This window comes from Colobus angolensis, unplaced genomic scaffold (assembly GCF_000951035.1).
Source record: "Colobus angolensis palliatus isolate OR3802 unplaced genomic scaffold, Cang.pa_1.0 Scaffold294, whole genome shotgun sequence".
NCBI lineage: Eukaryota > Metazoa > Chordata > Mammalia > Primates > Cercopithecidae > Colobus > Colobus angolensis.
In genome coordinates, this window is record NW_012116199.1 from 593,537 (window position 1) to 615,444 (window position 21,908).

The following is a 21,908-nucleotide window of genomic DNA, read 5'->3' on the forward strand; positions in this document are numbered from 1 at the left end:
TGCAGCACCAAGAGGATACATCTACTTTCTAGGTAATCAACTTCCTAATGTGGTAACATATTGTACCTTAGAGAAATCCCACACTGCATTTCTCATTCCTGGCTGAAAAGCCCAAGAAGAATAAAGCCAGAGGAGAGCATTACTTTTTAGAGTGCTGTGGCAAAAGAATAGCCAGACGGAAGAGAAACACATGGACTGACTTCATATTGTGCGTCCTGGGAGGGCCACGTAGGAGGCATTTATCAGCGTAACTTGAGTGAAACAGCCTGTCTTAAAACCTGAGCCGCTGTGGATACCTGAATGACTGTTTCTTGCATTAAGTGCATAAATGCATCGAGACAAAGAGCAGTCTCCCTTGTACCATTTAGTCCTGGGAGAGGACAGCTCAGTGGACTCGAGTTAGATATAACTTCAGACCCAAGAACAAGCCTGGTGCTTTTTGACAGTGCTGATGTGCAGCTGTACCGTGGGCTCGCAGCTCCCCACTTACCAAGTGCTTTCCTGACTCTTGTGAATACGTGCCACATACCGGGTGATGGTGATTAATGCAGCAGCAGGAAGGCCTGCAGGATAGAACAGGCTTGTAGGATAGAAGGGCTGGTACAGAGAGAATATGGGTGCGCATGTGTATGTGTGTGCACACATGTGTGTGTACATGTGTGTATGCATAGTTTGTGCGTGTTGTACATGTATGTGCACTGTGTGTCCTGTGTATTTGTGCTGTGTGTATGTAGCATGTGCAAATACATCTATATGTGTACATGTATATAGTATGTATACAGTCTGTAGTGTATGTACATGGGCATGTGTGTATGCGTGTAGTATATGTGCCTAGTATCTGTATGTATGTGTGTGCGCATGCATGTATGCATATGCTATGTAGTATATGTGCATGTATGTATGCAAGTGGATGTGCCGTGTATATGTGTCTAGTGTAGGCATGCATATGTTCCTGTGTATACTTTTGTATTCATGTGTGTGCATTTGTGTGTGTGCATGTGTGTGTGTATGTGTGCAGCATGTGTATGCACATGTATATCTCTGCTTATAAGTGTGTGCACATGTATATATGTGTGAACATGTATGGTGTGTTCATATGTGTGTACATGTGTATTGATGTGTGTTGTGTGGTATGTGAATGTGGCATGTGTCCATGAACGTGTACCTGTGTGTGTGTATTGTGCGTGCACAGTATGTGTTTATGTACACACACAGAGCCATGCCTACACCCATTCAGCCCTCATGGCTATCTTTCCTTCTCCCCCTGCAGAAAAGCGACTTTCCCGGGGGATTTCCCACGCCAGCTCAGCCATCGTCTCCCTGGCCCGGTCCCACGTGGCAAGTGAATGCAACAACGAGCAGTTCCCCCTGGAGATGCCAATCTACACATTCCAGTTGCCAGACCTGAGCGTGTACAGTGAAGATTTCAGGAGCTTCATCGAGCGGGACTTGATCGAGCAGGCAACGATGGTGGCTCTGGAGCAGGCAGGTGAGTTGCGCCTGCCGGCAGGCCTGCGCCCTTTAGACTTGGTGAATGGTGAGCCGGCCTAACCTACTCTATGAGCAAGAGAAGGGCACATGTTCTCAGACGCTGGGCAGTTTTCAGTTAGGATTCTAGGTGCTGCACCGCACCTCCTGCTCTACGGGCTGACGGTGTTCTCGCCAGCATGGGCTGGATAGAGGGGCCGATAACCAGGTAGTGGTGAAACCTCTCGAGTTTTTCCCCTTGCTCCTAAATCCCAGTCCTCCTCTAAGGAGAACCTATGCTTCTTTGCCTTGCTTCTCTCTCTCCCCAGACAACTCCTCCGTGGGTGTTGAACGAAAGATAGGAAAGACCGTGGGCTTTAGAGAAAACAGGAGACCCGCCACTTCCTGTGGACTTGGGCAAGTCAGGTGATCTCTCTGAGCCTCAGTTTCCCGATCTGCAAAGATGAGGAGACTGCTGACCCGGCAGCACTTTGGGGTACTGACTGACGTGTTCCTTCCTTAGCTGTCGGTTCCCTGCCTTCACAGCCTCCTCCAGCTTCCAGGTTAAGGAAGCATGAAACCTGACCTCAGTCTCCTTCCTTCTCCTTAGTGTTTCCTCACCACTCTAACATCCCAATGAAGAAAGCATTCAAGAAGCAAGACAAACTCTCTTCTTTGGAATGTTTAAGGAGAAAATAATGAGTCCAAAACAAAAGTCTAAAACAGATTTAGGTTCTTCCTGAGACAAAGCAATGCCAATTTCACTCATGATCATTCACATCATAAACACTGCAAAATCACACATGTGGGGCTTTCTGAGGCACGCATGTGGAAGACGTTACGGCTGTCTCCTCAGGCCCACCACGCTCCTTCCAGTGGGGGCCCCGCCTGCCTGCACGGGCTGATGGTGCACATGGAGCATGTCCTCAGTCAGTGGGAAGCCCTGCTCCTGCTGGGGTGAGGAAGCATCTCCTTCCAGTGCTGACCCAGCCTTCAGCCAGCTCTTCATGTCCACAGTGGAGTGGAGCCTCCACTTCCAAGGCTTGGTCCATGGAGACGTCCCCAGATGTGTCATCCCAGGAGTTTAGGGCTGCAGCCAGCAATGTGCTGTTAGGGAGTAGAGCTTCTCTCGGCCCTTAGCCAAGACCCAATAAAATTACTAAGCACTTTCTAGAGTTTCAGAAGAAGACAGAAGAGAAATACCTGTAGGTTGGTATGATTCTGATATTGGTGGATGGACCAATCAGGACCCTGGTAGGAAAGAAAAGGCAGCACAAAACTGTGAGATAAAAGGACTCCATAAAGGGACTGCTTTCCAAGGAGTGAGCAGGATTTAAGGACACCAGTGAAAGATACTACTATTCCTGGTACTACCATAGGACCTGGCGAAAAGACAAGGGATGAGAGTGGCTGATGGAGATAGCCACTGGCAGGAGGTGTGGCGTCCGGGAGAGAGAAGATGCTGGGGAAATAAATACTCTGACCACACTCTTCCTCCACCATCCAGGTTCTGACCAGTGCTTCTTAATGACAGAAGGGCAGACTGCAGGGAGCTCACTGATATGGTCCACGCAGGTCACCCTCTGCATACACAGCAGCATGGAGAAGGATAGACAGTAGATCTGTGGGACCAATGGGAAACATCTAGAAAGTCAATGTGCCAGGAAGTTTTACCAGACCTGGCTTCTGTGTACACGTGTACACCTGCTTTCATGCCATTGCTTGTCATTGTTTGCCCAGGGCTGTCGTCATCTACCGCTTTCAAGGGGGAAGGCACAAGATGCATTTAGACAAAGGATGCGATGGTGCTTAGTGGGGCTTATTTGTGTTGGGCAGGCTTGCGGTCAGGTTGCAGCCACAGGACTCACAGAAGCCTCACCAATGGCATGCTTGGCATTAGAACAGGCTCTGCATTCCCAATAGCTGGCTCTCATGTTGTGACTGTGGAGAAATTGTTATCTCAGTGTCTTCACAGCCATCAAAAGCAACCCAGTGACTGGTACCCACAGCCTTGCTCTGTCTTACCTCAGCAAGATTCAACAAACATAAAACAATTCAGCTAGATGAGCAATAACGTAAACCACTCACTGTGGGGGCCGGCTATCTTAAAGACGCTTCTCTATGACTAATTCAGATAAGATATTTTCAATGGAAAAGGCTCACTATTCATAGAGAAGCGGAAATTCGTATTTGTTAAGAAAGAAACAAGTTTCATGGGTTACTGTCTGTTGAATGCTACGGCGGCGCAGACCTTTACACAGCTCAGCACTGACGATGGCTAACAGCTCGGGTGAGTGTAGCAGCTGCCTGAGTGCTGTGCTTCGTGGGAAACGCAGTCTCGTGCAAGGTCGTAGGTAGAGCCCACCTTGTTACCTTCTCCTTGAGCCCTACCATGCTTAGCAAAAGCCTTCGCTTATTTTAAACGTCTTTTCTGTTCTTTTTTTCCACATTTTGTGTATTAATTTTTATCACTTACATTTTACCTTCCAGACTAACATTTTAAGATGAGACTCTGACTTCATCCAGTCTTGAGAAAACCTTTTAAAACCCCAAACTTAGTGAGTTAAGATGTTAAATTATGAACAGCCCATTGTTTATGTTGGGCACCACGAAGAGAACCAACTGGAAGCAGAGGTCAGTGAAGGCAGGAGGTTCAGGCTCCCATCCAGCGCTGGAGAAGCCTCCGCTCACAGCCTACACTCACAGGAGGCCTTGAGGAAGTGGGTCTCACGCTTCAGGGAGTGGTCAAAGGTGCTTGTGGTGCAATTAGCACCTGAAGATCAGGGGTCTGCCTGGGACAGGAGTCCTAGTAGCCAACGTGTCTTCCTCGTCCCTCGTGCTGAAAAATAACGAAAGTGGCTAGGTGTGGTGGCTCACGCCTATAATCCTAGCACTTTGGGAGGCCAAGGCAGGAGAATCACTTGAGCCCAGAAGTCTAAGACCAGCTTGAGCAACATAGTAAGACCCCATCTCTACAAATAATAAAACAGATTAACCAAGCATGGTGGTGCACGCCTGTGGTCCCAGCTACTCAGGAAGCTGAGGTGGGAGAATCTCTGGAGTCCTGGCAGTCAGGGCTGCAGTGAGCCATGATCACACCACTGCACTCCAGCCTGGGTAACAAAGCAAGACCCTGACCCCCCCCAAAAAAAAAAAATAGAAAAAAAATGAAAATAACAGAGGCACACAGACAACTGTGTGTGTGCTCCCTCAGTGGCGTGAAGCAGTCTCTGGGCTGGGTGATAGCGTGAACCTGACCCCACCCGCCATCCGTCTCCTCTGAACTCCTTTCCTCTGCTCTCAAGTGAGGTCTTAGACTAGATCATTTCTCAGTACCCTGCTATGCTCAGACTCACGTGAAGACCCTCAGCTGGCTGGTGCTAAATGGGTCTCCCACAGCCCTCACCCCATCTGGGTGAGGAGTTTGGTCACTGGAAAGCACTGGCAGCTCCCGCACCTTCCACCCCACAGCCAGGCTCTGCTCCCATGGCCATGTTTCCATCATGTCACTGTCCTGTTTCCATCATGAAATGGCCGTCCACGAAAGCTGCTCAGTGTCGCTGGGTACAAAGGGTAAATGTCTCTTTCTAATAGCTTAGTGCTTAGAATCTTTATGAATAAACTGTTTATATGTAATATTATTTTACTGAATATATGAGAGATTGAAATACAGATGTCAAAAAATTATTGAGCAAAAAAACAATCCACTTGTTTAAGGGACAGTTCTAGCTGTGCTTGGCAGGAAACATTACTCTGTCATAAGACTTTGGATGGAGGACTTCCCTTTCCCTTGGGACAGAACATGAACCCAGGACTCAGGTGGTTCTGAAAATTGGCAAACAATGGCCTTCACTCAGTTAACATTGCCCACGGTCCAGCTGTCCATCCTGGGGCCTGATTCCACTCTCCTGGAGCCCTGCGTGGTATCTGCCTGGCCTCCCGAGCCACATAAGCAGCCCCATATATTTCTGAGGCCTCCGTGTCAAGTGGAGTGCCAGTCTGAACTCCCATAAAACCCACAGATCTGGGAGACTGGTCTTCCCAAGCCTTCAAACCCTAGAGAGCTCAACCCACTCCCACCCCATGACAGTCTCAGGACAACAGAAGGGCGAGATCTTCTGGACCTAAAACCAGCTGACCTCCTGAGAGAGGAAGGGAAACACCTTTTGTTTTCTAATGACTAGTCTGCCATTAAGAAGGCAAGAAACCAAACACTGCTTTTGCCATCAGCTGATCCTGCTGCATTTATACAGGAGATGGCTCAGAGACCCAGGTCTCTGGGCTTGGGAAGTTTCATCTGCTACCTCTGGCAGCAGCTAAGCACCATGTGGGTGAGATGGTGTGGTTCTTCAGTGTGTCTGGGGGCAGAGGGCACCATGCGGGTGAGATGGTGGGTTCTTCAGTGTGTCTGGGGGCAGAGGGCACCATGTGGGTGAGATGGTGGGTTCTTCGGTGTGTCTGGGAGCAGAGGGCACCATGCGGGTGAGATGGTGGGTTCTTCAGTGTGTCTGGGGGCAGAGGGCACCATGTGGGTGAGATGGTGGGTTCTTCAGTGTGTCTGGGGGCAGAGGGCAGAGGCATTTTGTGTATAATGCAGGAGTCAGTCACTGCATACATGGGAGGTGGAAACACAGATGATGAGAAATCTCTAGACACACCTTTGAGTTGTGCTCCAGGGGAGGATAATTGGATTGAGGGGAATCTGCTGGGGAACCTGCCAGGGAATCGTAAGCTACAGAGGAGGCTGGCAGGCTTCTGAGTCAGCCCAACCCTGGCTGTGGGCCCGGATCAGCACGGGGAGCTTGGCCACGTCACTGGACCGGCTTGAGCCTCACTTTCTTCCCTCTGAAAGTCGGAGATGTGTAACGGCGGCCAAATGGAGACAGATTGACCCAGTGTCAGCCTGTGTTGAATGCCCACAAAATGCCCCATCCAGGTCTGGGGTTACCTCCACACTCCAGGCAGATGAAACCCCTGCCCTTAGGGAGGTGAAATTCCAGTGGAAGAAAGCCAGTGAACAAGGGGAGCATGAAAATGAGGTGGGGGGCCTCAGAGGCTGCTCTGGGGAGGTTAGGAAGGAAGGTGAGGGAGTCCCAGGATGCCGCTGGAGGACAGGGAGGGAGGCAGCAACAGATACCTGCGGGCCCAGCTTTCCTGACGGAGGGAGTCTAGCATCAAAGTCTTGGCATATTTAAGGAAGCCAGTATCACCTGAGCTGGTGGAGCAAGCGCGCGAGGATTTGGAAAGGAGGGCAGGAGAATGGGAACGGGGCCCTAGGGAGCCTCATAAGTCCTTTGGGCTTCACTCTAGGTAGACACACAGCCCCTGGAGGGTTTTGAGCAGGGAGCTGGTGCGTCTTGATTCACATCTGACGGATTCTGGCTGCTCGAGCATGGACTATGGGGTGGTAAGAGAAGAAGCTAGAAGAGGAGGGAGAGGCGGCTGCTATAGACCAGGGCAGGAAGAGGCAGCTGCTACAGACCAGGGCAGGGAGAGGCGGCTGGCAGAGTCGTGGGGGTGGTAGTGCAGGTGAGGGGCAGTAGAGAGACACGGCTGTGGGGTACGTTTTGAAGGCAGACCTGCAGGCCATGACGATGGAGGGCTGGGGCTATGGCAGGCGGGGAGGAGTCCAGCATGGCCCTAAGAATGTTGCCCTGAACATGTGGGTAGATAATGGTGCCTGAGGAGATGGAGACCCCTGGAGGAAGGGCAAGATCAAGGTGGGGGCGAAGAAGAAGCCAGCACCGTCAGGCAAAGCCGGAGACTGTAGTGAGACCTGTAAAGTTGCTGTCCAGATGAACGTGAGGGTCTGGAGTCACAGAGAGCTCTGAGCTGTGACTGTGGATGTGGAGTTAGTGCCCTAAGGTGAGACCTGTGGATGGAGTGAGCTCCTCGTAGGACCCTGCGGTGCACCATGCCCCCAGCCTGGCTCCATGCAATGGTGAGCATGAGTTGGACACACTTGTCTGGAGCATGGACAGAAAACAGAAGCCGTCCAAAGAATCAGGCTGGGGCACTGCAGTATTGAGGGCTCAGGAACAGGAGCCAGCAGAGGAGACTGGGAATGTGTGGGCCTGGGAAACAGGGCGAACCAGCAGTGGATAGTGACCCTGCCACCCAGGGTGGAAGGTGTTTCAAGAAGGGAGCAATTGGTGGTGCCAAATATGCCAGTAAGTCAGTGTGCACTGGAAACTGACCACTGGGTTTGACTGTGAGGCCAAGGTTCTCAGGGAAGCCATGCTGCACCGTGCTTGATTCAGAGAAAGGTCAGGAAGTGGCTTTCCTTCCCCTTCTCCTTGTAGATCTCACCATCGGCTGCTGTGAGTCATCTCTTTCCTCCAGCTTTTACACTCTTGCCCTCCATCTCGTGAGGCTTCCATTGGTCTCCTAGCTACCTGGGACCATTCCTTGCTTGCAAAGGCAGCTCCTTCCATTGCTAGTTACCAAATTTGCCTTCCGATCCTTGCTGTGCTTGGAGCTTGCTGAGCTTCCTCCACCCATCAGTCAGGCAGAGTCGCAGCTCTGAAATCCCCGTAGGCAAGCCTGGAAATATCATGTTCCTTTGTGGGCGGGGTGCAGCGTTGGGCAGCCCTGAGCACAGGGCCTGGGCCAGAGTGTGGAAGGGACAGAGGCCAGGGTTCACATCGCAGCGTGGTGGTCACAGCGTGGTTCCTGTGCAGCCCCCTGACGGGGCGTCAGGCTCTCCTCTGTGACGCAGTGATGAAGCAGCCCACCTTGAGGGGCTGCTGTGAAGATGAACTGAGGTCATGTGTGCACGGGGCTGGTTGCATACTCAACATCAAGTAAATGGCCTCCTCTACTCATGTTTTATTTTCATAGAGTGGTATTTCTTATTTTTCTTCCTTAAACTTTTTGCTATAAATAATTTAAATTGTGACCAAATAGTAAGTTATCTTGTCAAGCATTACAATTATTCATTCATTTAGTAAACGTTGATTGAGCACCTATGGTGTCTCAAACCCTATTGTCATAACCCATTTGCATTGCTCTAAAGGGATACCTGAGACCAGGTAATTTTTAAAGAAAAGAGGTTGATTTGGCTCACAGTTCTGCAGGCTGTACAAGAAGCATGGGGCCAGCATCTGCTTCTGGTGAGGGCTTCAGGAAGCTTCCAGTCCTGGCAGAAGGCGAAGGGGAAGCAGATGTGTCATATGATGAGAAGGGGAGCAAGAGAGGAGGAGGTGCCGGACTCTTTAACAGTCATCTCGTGGGAAGCAATAGAACGAGAACTCGTTACTGCGAGGATGGCACCCCACCATTCATGACGAATCCAACCCCATGACCCAAACACCTCCCGCCAGGTCCCTCTCCAACACTGGGGATCACATTTCAACATAGATTTGCAAGTGAAAAACATCTCAAACTGTGTCAACCACCGGTATTATCAGGGACAACCAAGATGAGGAACACAAGGCCCCTGCCCCAGAGCAAAGGACGTAAAGGCAATACCGCAGTCCCATGGCAGGAGCTCTCACAGAAGCACGTGCAAGGCACAGCGATGCCCAGAGAGGGGACCTCCGAGGGCCCAGGTGGGGAGGGTGCACTCCAGTGATATGAAAAGGAGTCACAGGGTCACATTTAGGGCAAGAATCCCCTCATCTTTCTGTTAGAGAATTGTCATGTTTTGTTTTCTTTCATCGAAATGTCGTGGGGTGATGAGCAAAAAGACATCTGATTTTAAAGTGTGTGGTAACCATCTGCTCCAAGGCTGAAGTTAATTGGTCCCATTATCACGGATGAATCAGAGACTGTTGCTCAGAAAAGTCAGAAGAAGTGACTAATAGCTCCCCACGTGTGCAGCACCGCCTCCCTCTGTGGTGTGTTCACCTGTGGTTTTCTTATTTGCAGAAGCTCAAGTTCTCAAGCTGTTCACAATGCCAGTGCCCGTGTCTTGTTCCTGTTCTGTGGTTATGTCATGGGGAGATGGCAATGACCACTCTATCAAAGCCAGGAATAGAAACATGGAACCATGAACTTTTCGCATGTTCCCAATTGCACTCCTTGTATGGAGCACACCTTTATCTTGGGCACCCCATTCTGGGTTCTGCTGGATGTTAGAATAGCACTGGGCCATGAAGGGGTCTCCAGAGGCTGGAAAGTGCTGGCATTTACCACGGTTGGGCCATCTTTTCAGGGCGGTCACGCCTGATTTACAGCCCAAGGAATGCTCTCAACTGGGTAAGAGTCTTAACTTCTGGAAGCCAGCTTACATCAAACCACTAAGCCTTGCCCTCCATCTACCCAGCTGCTCTAGCAGGCTGCACCCTGCCTACATGCCCTCTCCTGAGTGTGCACGGTCTCAACAGCCTGGGCTACACTGTTATCTGCACAGGTTACAGGACCTGTCTACTTGCCCTTGAGCATTCAGGTGTTTCTTTGTGCACAGCTCCCCTTAGCAGCATGCACTTCAGGGACACGAGTAAACCTCCCAGACACCTGCTGAACACTCCCGGGATACGCCTCCTGGGATACGCATGCAAAATGAATGGACAGAATTCCTATTTAAATATCCTTGGGCTAAAGGACGCTGCATGTGTTTCTATTGCTGCCTAACAAATTACCACACATTTGGCAGTTTAAAACAGCACAAGTGTATCATCCCACAGCTTCCGGGGGCCAGCCGTCTGCTGTGTTTTAGCTCGGTCTCAGACTCTGCTCAGAGTCTTTCAAGGCTGAAATTAAGGTGTCTCCTGGCTCTGTGCTCATCTAGGGGTGGATCCATTTCTGAGTTCCCTGCTGTTGGCAGAATTTAGTTACTTGCGGCTGAATGACTGAGGTCCCATTTTCTTGCTAACTGTTGGCGCCTAGAGAGTACCCAAGAGACTCAGAAGTAATACAGGTTCACTGTGCGCTGGCTCCTTGCCAAGTCTCATGCACGTGTACAGGTTACACAAAGCAGGTGTCTTACAGACACGCAGTGAGGGACAATAGCAGCCTAGGGTTCAGGGCAAGACAGTCACACAAGGCTTAGGACAGCTGCCCAGGGTGCATGCTCTCTTGTGCTGCAGCTGAGGGACCCGAGAAAGCAGCCTGCTGTAGGTTTTATAACCTGGGGGATGCAGTCATTATTGGGCTAAAACATACATCCTGTTCTCAGAGGAACCAGAACAGAGTCCAGACTGTTCTAGCCAGTTTTCCATGATCTCAGGATACTACATTCCCAGCACATTCTTTTTTTTTTTTTTTTTTCTGGAGACAGGGTCTCCCTCTTGTCACACAGGCTGGGGTGCAGTGGCGCAATCTCGGCTCAGTGCAACCTCTACCTTCTGGGTTCAAGTGATTCTCCTGCCTCAGCCTCCCGAGTAGCTGGGACTACAGGCGCCCACCACCATGCCCAACTAATTTTTGTATTTTAGTAGAGTATTTTGTATTTAGTAGCATGTTGCCTACAGTAATTCTTGAGAACTATAGGCAAGAAAGGGGAAAGAACAGGTTCAGTCCAAAGCCATCCAGGACCCCACACCAGGTCCTTACTGTCTGGCTCTCTTCACATGGCATAGCAGTGAAGTTGTTTACTGCTTCAGGTTGTTTACTGTTTGGCATGGCAGTTGTTTACTGCTTCAAGACCAGCCAGAGAATCTCCCCTCTCTCCCCTCTCCCCCTTTCCCTCTTCCCTCTTCCCTCTTCCCTCTACATTCTACCAGCCACCCTTTCTCTGTAAATCTCTCTGATTTCCTTTTCTCTAACCACTAAACCCTCTTCTAAAGAGGTCCGCAGAGTAGGTCAGACCAACCCAGAATAATCGCCCTTGTGGTCAACTCGGAGTCAGGGAATAATAAAGTAATTATAGCTGCAAAATCCCCTCACTTTACCCCATATCATAACCTAATCACAGGAGTGACATCCCATCAGAGTCACAGGTTCCACCTACACCCTAGGGGAAGGGATGACACAGGAGTCCACCCCAGGAGGTGGGAATATGGGAACCACTTTAGAAGTCCACCTGCCACAGATGCAGTGTCATTACTTGCAATATGGTAATTCTTCTATGCGAAAAGATCCAGAATGAGAGATTAAGTCATACTGAATATGTTGTGGTCAGGGGAATTTTCTTGATTTACTGTTGTGCCACTTTGAACCATTTCACTTGGATTGGTATGCTTGCCTAGAGGCGCATGCATTTGGACTGAATTCTTTCTTTCTTTCTTTCTTTTTTTTTTTTTTTTGAGACAGGGCCTCTCTCTGTCTCCCAGGCTGAAGTGCAGTGGTACGATGTCAGCTCACTCTAGCCTCTGTCTCCCGGATTCAAGCAATTCTCCTGCCTTAGCCTCCCAAATAGCCGGGATTACAGGCGTACACCACCATGCCCGACTAATTTTTATATGTTTGGTGGAGACGGGGTTTTGCCATGTTGGCCAGTTTGGTCTTGAACCCCTGGCCTCAAGTGATCCACCTACCTCGGCCTCCCAAAGTGCTGGGATTATAGGTGTGAGCCACTGCGTCCGGCCAGGATTCTACTCTTGATGGTTTCAAATTTCAAACAATGTGTCTCTGAGCCCTCCAAAGACATCGTACCCTTTGACTGGGCGCTTTTGACAGTCAGAACCATGGATCTGGTCATCTGGGATGGGATGGGGGTAGGCACTATGACAACTGTGCTTTTGATAATAGCAGCCTTCACATATTGGGGATCTCCGATGTGCTAGGTGTATTATACGCCATTAATTATGTCCAGATCTCACATCGGCTGCATGCAATTGCCAAGATGCTCTTCATTTACAAATCAGGAAGAAGAGACTTGGGGAAGCGGAAGGGTTTGCCCATGACTGCTTGGCTGTGAAATGTCCTCATCCTGCCCATGCCACGAAACCTCCTCAGTTCAGCTCAGAGCCTTGGGAACTGTCACCCTTTCCCTCAGGATATTTTCTGCCACATGACCCATTCCAAATATGAATTGCATGATTTATGGGATTTTCTTAAAAGAATAAATCACCAATACCAGAGAAAATCTCCAAAGGAACACTCCTTCAGAGGCCAAATAGAAAGCCAGCAGCCAAGTTACACAATTCTAGAGGGACACGTTGCTGAGGGCACCGCGCAGGAACATCTGACAGGCAGAGTGCAGGGGGGTGGCCCGGGTGGTACCACAAATCACAACAGTTCCCTAGATTTACATTTAACACTCCTCACACAAAGTGACTGATCCCAAAGTCCTGTCAGGAAGAAAATCAAATCAGGTTATCAAATTTTTAGGAGTATATGGTACATACAGAATAACAGTTCACAAGCCCAGGCGACTTCACACCAAGCGTCGTGAGAAGCTCACCTTGCGGCAGTTCCTGCACAGCTGAGAAAGCGTAAAGGAGGAAGCATTTTGACCATTTTTGTGACTGACTGTTACATATTAACCATCTTTTTAGGGCAAATAGAGTTAGTTGTTTAAGCTGATTTGTGTACAGTTGGTTCGCTGAATCATGCGGACTAGCCTACGTTTTGTGTTTTGTTTATGATTAGAACTAATATTTCAGGGAAATCAGGATGACTTAAGTTTTGGCTACGTGGTTATAGGTGGTTGGCCTTGGGGTATGTCTGAACTGAGGTCTCTATTTTTATTTTTCTCTAACAGTCCTATAAAATGCAGGGATACCTAATGTTGCCAATGTGCTATTACCCACCAAGACGGAAGTTTGGAAGCAAGTCATGTGATGAATCTGCTGTAACAGAGCTCATAAGATCAAAAAATATTCATTAAGTCACTATTGCATTGTCATTATGTTCTCACTTGTATTTTTGTGGGGAAGAAATAGCATCAAAAGAGTTCTGTTTGTTAATCTAGGTATTGGAAATGAAAAGCAAGTGTTCAGGTGGGAGTTAAGGAAGGGTTAGAAAATAGATCCTTTAGATGTCTTAAGAAGTGGTAAAATAAAACTGACAGTGTATCAGATCCATGAGAAGCCAGCCTGTTCAACAATTCTGGGTAAAAGTAAGAAAAATGTGATGTTAAAGCATATATTAATGACAATATATATTCACAGTTTTATGTTGTAGCCTTGTTTATAGACTCAGTCAGCATCTAAGGTACCCCTTAAATATTTCAGACATACTCTTTTGCATTTTATGGGAAAAATAAGATGAGGTAGAAATATTTGCAAATTGGAGTTTTCTGAAGACATTCCATCCAGCAAATTCACCACCTGAATCCTTTCTTTTGCTTTCAAAATGTCGTCTCAGGTGCAAGCAGCTTCCAGCTCTCTTTTCCCTTATAGTCATCTCTGGAGCTAGACCCATCACCCTTTCATTGTTTTAATTCCTTATTGAAACGTTCATGTGGGAAAGTATGCAAATCGTAAGTGTAGAACAGATCACATCCTTTAACAAGGACTCAGACAAGAAACTCACATCAAAGAAACTGACTTCTTACAGCATGGATTTATTTTGCCTCTTTTTGAGCTTTATATAAATGGAATCATGCATGGGTTAAGTTCTGGATTCTTCCACTTAACATTAAGCTTATGCAATTCATTCATAGAGTTGTGTAATTACCATACAGCTTATTTATTCTCATTGGTATATTGCATTGCAATGCATGCATGTATTACAAATAACCTTTCCATTCTGTTATCGATGGATTTTTTGGTGTCTTAGCTCAGGCTAACATAACAAAATACCATAGACCAAGTGATTTAAATGAGAGAAATTTATTTTCTCACAGTTCTAGAGGCTAGAAGTCCCAGATCGAGGTGCTGGCCAATTCAGTTCCTGGTGAGGACTCTACCTTGTAAACGGCTGCCTTCTCACTGTATTCTTACATGGTCTGTCTTCAGTGCATGCCTCGGGGTAGGGGACAGTTTGAGAGTTGAAGCTCTCTAGAGTCTTTTATACAAACACTAATTCTGGGAGATCAGGGCTCCACCCTTATGACCTTGTTTAATGAATTTAAATTACTTCCTTGAAGTCCTCGTCTTCAAAGATAGCCACACTGGTGATTAAGATTTCAATATGTGAATTTGGAGGGGACACATTCAGTCCAAAGCGAGCTGTTGCAACTTTGTCATTATTATAATAAATAGTGGTGCTGTGAACATTCTTGTACAGGTTTCTGGTAAGCCATGAACACATTTCTAAAGATATATACAGTCATCCCTCAGTATCCTAGGGAATTGGTTCCAAGACCCTCTAGATACTGAAATTCTCAGATGTTCAAGTTCCTTGTTGGTGTGCTATTTGCATATAACCTACTCACATTTTCCCATGTATTTTAAATCATCTCTAGATTACCTGTAACACCTAACACAATGCCTACATCATTTCATCCATGTGGATTTGACATATTATTTGGCACACAGCAAATTCAAGATTTACTCTTTGGAACTTCATGGAATTTTTTTTTTTCTGGATTATTTCTATCAGCAATTGGTTGAATTCATAGATTCGGAACCCACAGACACAGAGGGTCAATTGTACCTAGGAGTGATATTGCTGGGTCATAGGATTTATATATGTTCAGCATTGTAACAGTTGTCCAGTTAGTTTTCCAGAGTGGATGTACCAGTTTGCTCTTCTTCTGTTGAGAGTTCTGGTTGCTCCATGTTTTTTGTCTCTTTGTTTTAGTTACTGTGTTGGAAGTGTAGAAGTATCCACACAGTGGTTTCAATTTTTATTTTCTGAGGACTAGTAAAATTGGGTACTTTTCATGTTATTGGCCATTTGCATATCCTCTTTTGTTGGGTGCCTTTTCAGTTTTGTTTGTTACCCATTTTTGAGATTGCCTTTTTGATTGACTTGTGGAAATTATTTATACATTCTAGAAATGGGACCTTTGTCAGATGTGTATTGCCAATATCTTTACCCACCCTACTGGTTGCCTTTTCACTCTCTGACTGATATACTTTAATGAACAGAAGATCATAACTAAAATAGTTCAATTTACCTTTTTTTCCCTTTACTTGAGAGCCCCTATTTCAGCTTAAGAAACCTTTGCCTACCCCAACATCCTGAAAATATTATCCTGCCTTTCCTACTTAAATCTATAATCCACCTAAAAGTGATTTTCATAAATGATGTGCTATGTAATGAGAGTCCATTTTCCTGTATATTCATCAGCCTGACATGGTACCATTTATTGAAATCATCCTTTCTTTATTATGCTGCAGTGTAACCTTGAGATACAACAGGTGAAGTGACTGTGTAGGTGTGGGTCTGATTCTGGGTCTACTCTGTTGCATCAACAATTTTGATGTTATTCTTCTTTATCATTCAGTTTAAGTCATTTTAAATACTTATTATAATCTTTCCTGAGTCATAAGTTACTTAGAAATATGTAGCTGAATCACCATGGGGATATTTCTAGGTTTTTTTTTTTTCTAGCTTAATTCTTCTGTGGTCAAATAATGTACAATGAATGATTTCAGACATTTTAAATTTGTTGAGACTTGCTTCATGACCCAGCATATAATTAAGCTTAATAAATAGTCTATGTGCACTTGAAAAAAATTTGAATTCTGTCCTTCTTAGGTATAGTACTTTTTATATATGTTAATTATATCAAGTTTGTTAATTTTGTTCCTCAGATCTTTTCTATTCTTCACTAAGTTTTTGTCCACTTATTCTACCAGCTGTTGAACAGGGTATGTTAAGGTCTCCTCCTATGATTGTGTTTCTCTGTTTCTTCCTTAGTTATCTTTTGCTTTATATATTTCAAAGCTGTGTTAGTGGGTGCATAGACATTTAGAATTATTATACCATCCTGGTACATTACTACTTTAGTTTTGTTATTAGATGCAGGCCTGATGGCAGTGAAGTCACAGGTTTTCATTTGTCTGAAAATGGCATTATTTTACCTTCATAATTAACAGGTAGTTGTAGGCTTTACAGACCATGTAAGTTCTCTATCACATATTCATTTTCTCTTTCTCTTTCCCTTCCCTCTATGCCTCTTATAGACCAAAGTTTACTGACTCCTGATCTATATTATTTTCTCCCTCTACTTTGGATTTAATCACTGTTCTTCTATAACTTTGTAACATAGATGCTTAATTCATTAATTTCTAGCTTTTCTTTTTTTCTCTTGCAAGTATTTAAGGTTATTAATTTATTTCTCCATACTATTTTAGCTATATCCCCAAAATTTTGGAATGTAATGTTCTTGTTATTACATAGTTACAAAATATTTTCTGATTTTCATTTTAGTTTATTATTTTACCCATGAATTATTGTAAGTGCTTCTTTGTTTGCAAGTATGTAGAAACTATTAAATATTTTTAGTTATTTTTATTATTGATTTCTTAATTCCATTGTGGACAAAGAGCATTGTCTGTATGATTTGAAATCTGTTGAGAACTTTGCTTCATGATTCAGAATATGATCAGTTTTTTTAAATCATTCCATGTGTGCTTGAAAATAATGTTTAGTCTCTTGTGTTGGCAGCATTGTATTGTATTTGTCCATTTGGTCATTTATTATGTTTTTCACATCTGTACATTTATTGGTTTATTTTTTACTTTTTCTCTCAATTACCGATACAGATGTGTTAAAATCTCTCATCACGATTGGGTACTTGTCTATATCTCCTTTTATTCCTATGGATTTTTAATCCTGTATAAATATAATGCCATGTTATTGAATGCAGCAATTAAACTGATTTCTTCCTCATGTCATGGAGCAGTTGAACAGTGTAGAGGGTGTTTGTTTAATTCTACTATTGCTTTTTGCCTTTTGATTTATTTTATCTGCTATTGATTCAGCTATGTTAGCTTTCCGTAAATTAAAACATTCCTGATGTACCGTTTGCCACTTTTCATACCTTTACCTATAACACTTTTGTATTCCTGTGTTTTAGATTTCTCTCTTGCAAGCTGCATGTAGTCAATTTATTCATAAAATCAGTTTCACAGCCTTTGTCTTTTAATAGGTACATTTATTTTTAATGCAACTACCATTTTCCCCCATTCAATGTGGTGTTTATTCTCTCCTTACAAATCTTCTTTTAAATCAATTAAATATTGTTTAATCATGTCTTTTTAAAAATTCTACAATTTTGAAGTTATACCCTCTCTTTCCATTATTGAGAGGTTACCCCTAAAACATGCATATGAATCACATCTCAAATTAATTAACATCTTAACCTACATTAAACCCAGGCAACACAGGGACCTTGGAGTAGTTTGGTTTTATTCATCCCTATTCTCTCCTGTTTTGTAAGTTGTTATCATTCATTTTAATTCTATACTTTTAATCTCATCAGACATTCATGTTTTATATAGTCAACATTCATTTCGATTTACCCATATGCTTACCTTTTTTGTTTCTCCTCATTTCTTCTTGCATGTCAGATCTTCCTTCTGTTTGAAGTTCATCCTTTACAGTTTCTTTAGGTGAGTGCTAATTTTACTCTCTCAGTTTTTGTTAGTCTTAAAATGCCTTTGTTTTGCCCTCATTTTTTGAAAACATTTTTCATGGGTATAGTATTATAGATTGCTAGTAATTTTCATTCAGCACATTGAAGATTTCTTTTGTGGGGGGCTTCTGCTTTCCATTGTTTCATTTAAGAGGTAGGCTGTCAGTCTATCACTCCTTTGAAGATAATTTGTTTTTTTCTTTCTCTAGCTGCTCTAAGATCTTTTCTCTCTGTCTTTTATGTTGTGCAGTTTCACTAGGATATGTTAAGGAAGACATTAATTTTATCGTTCTTACTTAGAATGTCTTAGACTTTTTAAATCTGTGAGTTTATTTTTACATACTTCTTTTGGAAGATCTTCAGTCAGTATTCAATCTTGCCTGATTCATTCCTTTCTGAATTTTGATTGGACAATGTTAGATCTTTTCAGTGTATTCTTATGTCTCATAAACTCTCCTGCATCTTTTCTCTTTCCCTTAGTTGCTTCTTACTTATCTTCAAGTGTATTAACTTTTTTCTTCAACAATGTCTAACCTGATATTAAAATGATTCTTACTTTTTTACTTTAATTTTTATGTCTTTCATTTTAAGTTCTATATGTGTTTTCCAAATCTGCCTCTTATTCTTTGGTCCTATTTTGTTTAATTCTTTTGTGTATTTTAAACATTTTTAACATACTTGCTTACAGTTTCTAGCTAATCATTTTAACCTCAAGTTTATAGGAATCTATAAACTGTTGATATTGTGTGTATGACTGTTACTCACAATGGCTTGTTTCCTGTTGTGTTTGTAATTTTGGATCGTGAGCAGGATGTTATCTGTGGGAATCTCATGTGGCCTGTGTTGAGAGTGTACTTCTCTTAGAGAGATTGTTTTTGTTTTTGTTTGTTTGTTTGTACCAGTTTCCCAAGAGAAATTACCTTTGGTACTTAGAACCAATTTTATGTTAATTTCTTGGCTTAGTGGTTCCAAGCCACAAATCAATTTTAGCTCAAATCTTCATGAGAGTCAACATTTCCAGGAGAAGTTTTTGTTTTCCTCTGCTAAGCCTAGGCTAAAAGACAAATTTTCTTCCCAGCTGCCTTTGCCAGAGCAAAATTATTTCTAATCTTTGCATTCAGGATATAGTTTTTGAGGGTCCTAACTCTATGTGGAAGGAAAAGGCCGTCCCCAGTCCCAATTCTCCACATTTCAGGGTCTCCAGCCTTTTATCCAGTTCTTGTGAAGTGATTAAACAGTTAAATGTCTTCACTCGGCAGTTGCTGGTTTGGTGCATACTAATTTCCATTCCATATTTATTTTTAGTTGTTGGAGATTTACTACACTTTCTTTCAAGTTTGGATATACATTTGAAAGGATTATTGAAAATAAGTATTTTTATTTTCTGACCTCTTTTCCTCTTTAAATCTGTGCCCTCCTGCTCATCTTAGGGAAGGGGATTTCTCTTTTCAAATGACCAGAGACAAAGCTTTCAGCCCCTACTTTATCTGCAGTGCTACACACATCCGTACAATTTTAAATTATTTTTTGCTAAGTATTACAGAGAAATCAAGAATAATAAGTATGGCGTAACTAACGAAAGTAAAAATCAGTGAGGGTTTGTAGGGATATAAGAAATCTTTTTGTCGGTTTTAAAAAGTTGCTTTCTTTGGTTCATTAGGCTTACACCTAAAGGCCAGGTCTTTCCTCACATTCCTCGCATGGTTCCTTTTCCCTGAGGTCTACTCAACTTTTTTCTTTAAATCTTCTTTATCCTAATACTACAATCTAACCAATGAATGTAGGCAAAAAAATTTAACATGCTGTATTTAGATGTCTACCCAATTCAAGAGTGTAATTTGCATTTCTGAGAACCTCTGGACAGTGCTTCTCAGCAATCTGTGTTGAAGGATAACTCTTTTCTTTTTTTTTTTTTTTTTTTTGAGGCGGAGTCTCGCTCTGTCGCCCGGGCTGGAGTGTGGAGTGCAGTGGCCAGATCTCAGCTCACTGCAAGCTCCACCTCCCGGATTTACACCATTCTCCTGCCTCAGCCTCCTGAGTAGCTGGGACTACAGGCGCCCGCTACCTCGCCCGGCTAGTTTTTGTATTTTTAGTAGAGACGAGGTTTCACCGTGTTAGCCAGGATGGTCTTGATCTCCTGACCTTGTGATCCGCCCGTCTCGGCCTCCCAAAGTGCTGGGATTACAGGCTTGAGCCACCGCGCCCGGCCCAACTCTTTTCTTTAGATTTCCAATTCACTGTCTCCCCATGCTTCTATAAAATTTAATAAAAATATTACAGCAAAGCCCATTGCTATAAAAGCTCCTAAACAGTTCCTCCCACTTTCTGTACTTGCCTCATTGTGCACAAGCTGACCTCCCTTTAAGCAGCACCAGGCACTCTGTGTGCAAAAGCTTCCCTTTATTTGCAGTTCATAGTCTTTCTTGCATGAATGTCAGAGCAATTGTGCTTACTCTAAAAAGGACTTTAGTGTATAAAGGTACCTTTTAAGTCAAAGCATTTTGGTTCACTCATTCATTCATTCATTAGCATATGCATAAATATACTCCTTTAGTTAACTCAGGATTTTGAACCTGTATATGCATAGCACATATATGGTGCTTTCTATATGCCACGCCCTATCTTAAGTACTTTCTCAACATTAAATAATATAATAGTCATAAAAACTCTGTTAGATAAGGACTACTTTATCTCCATTTTTAAGAACTGAGGACTGAAACATAGAGTGATTAAGTAACTTGCTCAACACCACACTGCTAAGAAGTAGTGGAACTGAGATTTGAACCCAGGAAGTCTACCTCCAGCTTCTATGCCTAACCAGTCCACTGACTGCCTCTTTAATGACTACCTTAGACACTCTAATCCATATTCTGCAAGGGTAGTGTTCCAGAGCCCACTTTATTTCATCCTCATTTTCAACTTGAATCAGTTGGTCATTATTGCACAGACCTCTGAATTGAAAAGGGAAATCAGGCCTTCCACCTCCTTTGCGGGAAGAATGGTGATTGGTTAGTGTGCCTGCCGTGGAAAGTGTGGTGATTTCTCAATGCTGCTTGCTATGGTGTAGAGGGGATTGATAGAAGATACTTCAGAGAAGTCACCTATTAGCTTCAGGGCTCTGTGCCATCAAAAAAATGGAAAATTATAACCAAACTGTAAAACTTTCAACTCAATCTATTGAAAAAGCAGAAAAATTTAGTCAAACTAGCATTAATTTGCATTAGTTAGATTCCCCCAAAATATTTTTGACTGAATTCAACCCATTTTTAAAACTTAATCTAGACAAATGAGTTAATTTACATAGAAATTGTCTTTGGCACCAGAACAGAATGTCTCCACTATAAGACTATGGAGTAAATCCACATGCCATTTCTTTCGTCTTGAACATCTTCAAATCTACAGGAAAGTTGAAAGATGAGTATTTATATGTCTTGCACAAAAAATCACCAATTTTCAGGACTTTGTCACATTTGCTTTATCTCTCTTTATATGTATGGAAGTACATAGACTTTTTCTGAATCATTTGAATGTGTATCACGAATACTTCACTTCTGAAAATAAAGACATTTTCCTGTGTGACTAAACAACATTAGAAAATTAGCACTAACTTAGTAATGTCAACTAGTAGAGTCCATACTCAGATTTTCCCAATTGGCCCCCAAATTATTTTTGTAATTTATTTTCATTCCAAAACCCAATTTTTTTTTTATTATGCTTTAAGTTCTAGGGTACATGTGCACAGTGTGCAGGTTTGTTACATATGTATACATGTGCCATGTTGGTGTGCTGCACCCATTAACTGGTTATTTACATTACGTATATCTCCTAATGCTATCCCTCCCCCCTCCCTCTACCCTACAACAGGCCCCAGTGTGTGATGTTCCGCTTCCTGTGTCCAAGTGTTCTTATTGTTCAATTCCCACCTATGAGTGAGAACATGAGAACATGCGGTGTTTGGTTTTCTGTTCTTGTGATAGTTTGCTGAAAATGATGATTTCCATCTTCATCCATGTCCCTACAAAGGACATGAACTCATCCTTTTTTATGGCTGCATAGTATTCCATGGTGTATATGTGCCACATTT

The 21,908-nt window shown here is 43.8% G+C and overlaps 1 protein-coding gene across 1 annotated transcript in view; it reads left to right on the forward strand.

The window, feature by feature from the left end:
• OTUD7A (OTU deubiquitinase 7A) overlaps positions 1–21,908 on the forward strand; it is a 199,334-nt gene that overhangs the window by 115,554 nt on the left and 61,872 nt on the right. Inside the window, exon 5 of the mRNA XM_011949258.1 lies at positions 1,271–1,489. Coding sequence (XP_011804648.1) covers positions 1,271–1,489 — 219 coding nt within the window. The remainder of the gene's footprint in view (positions 1–1,270; positions 1,490–21,908) is intronic.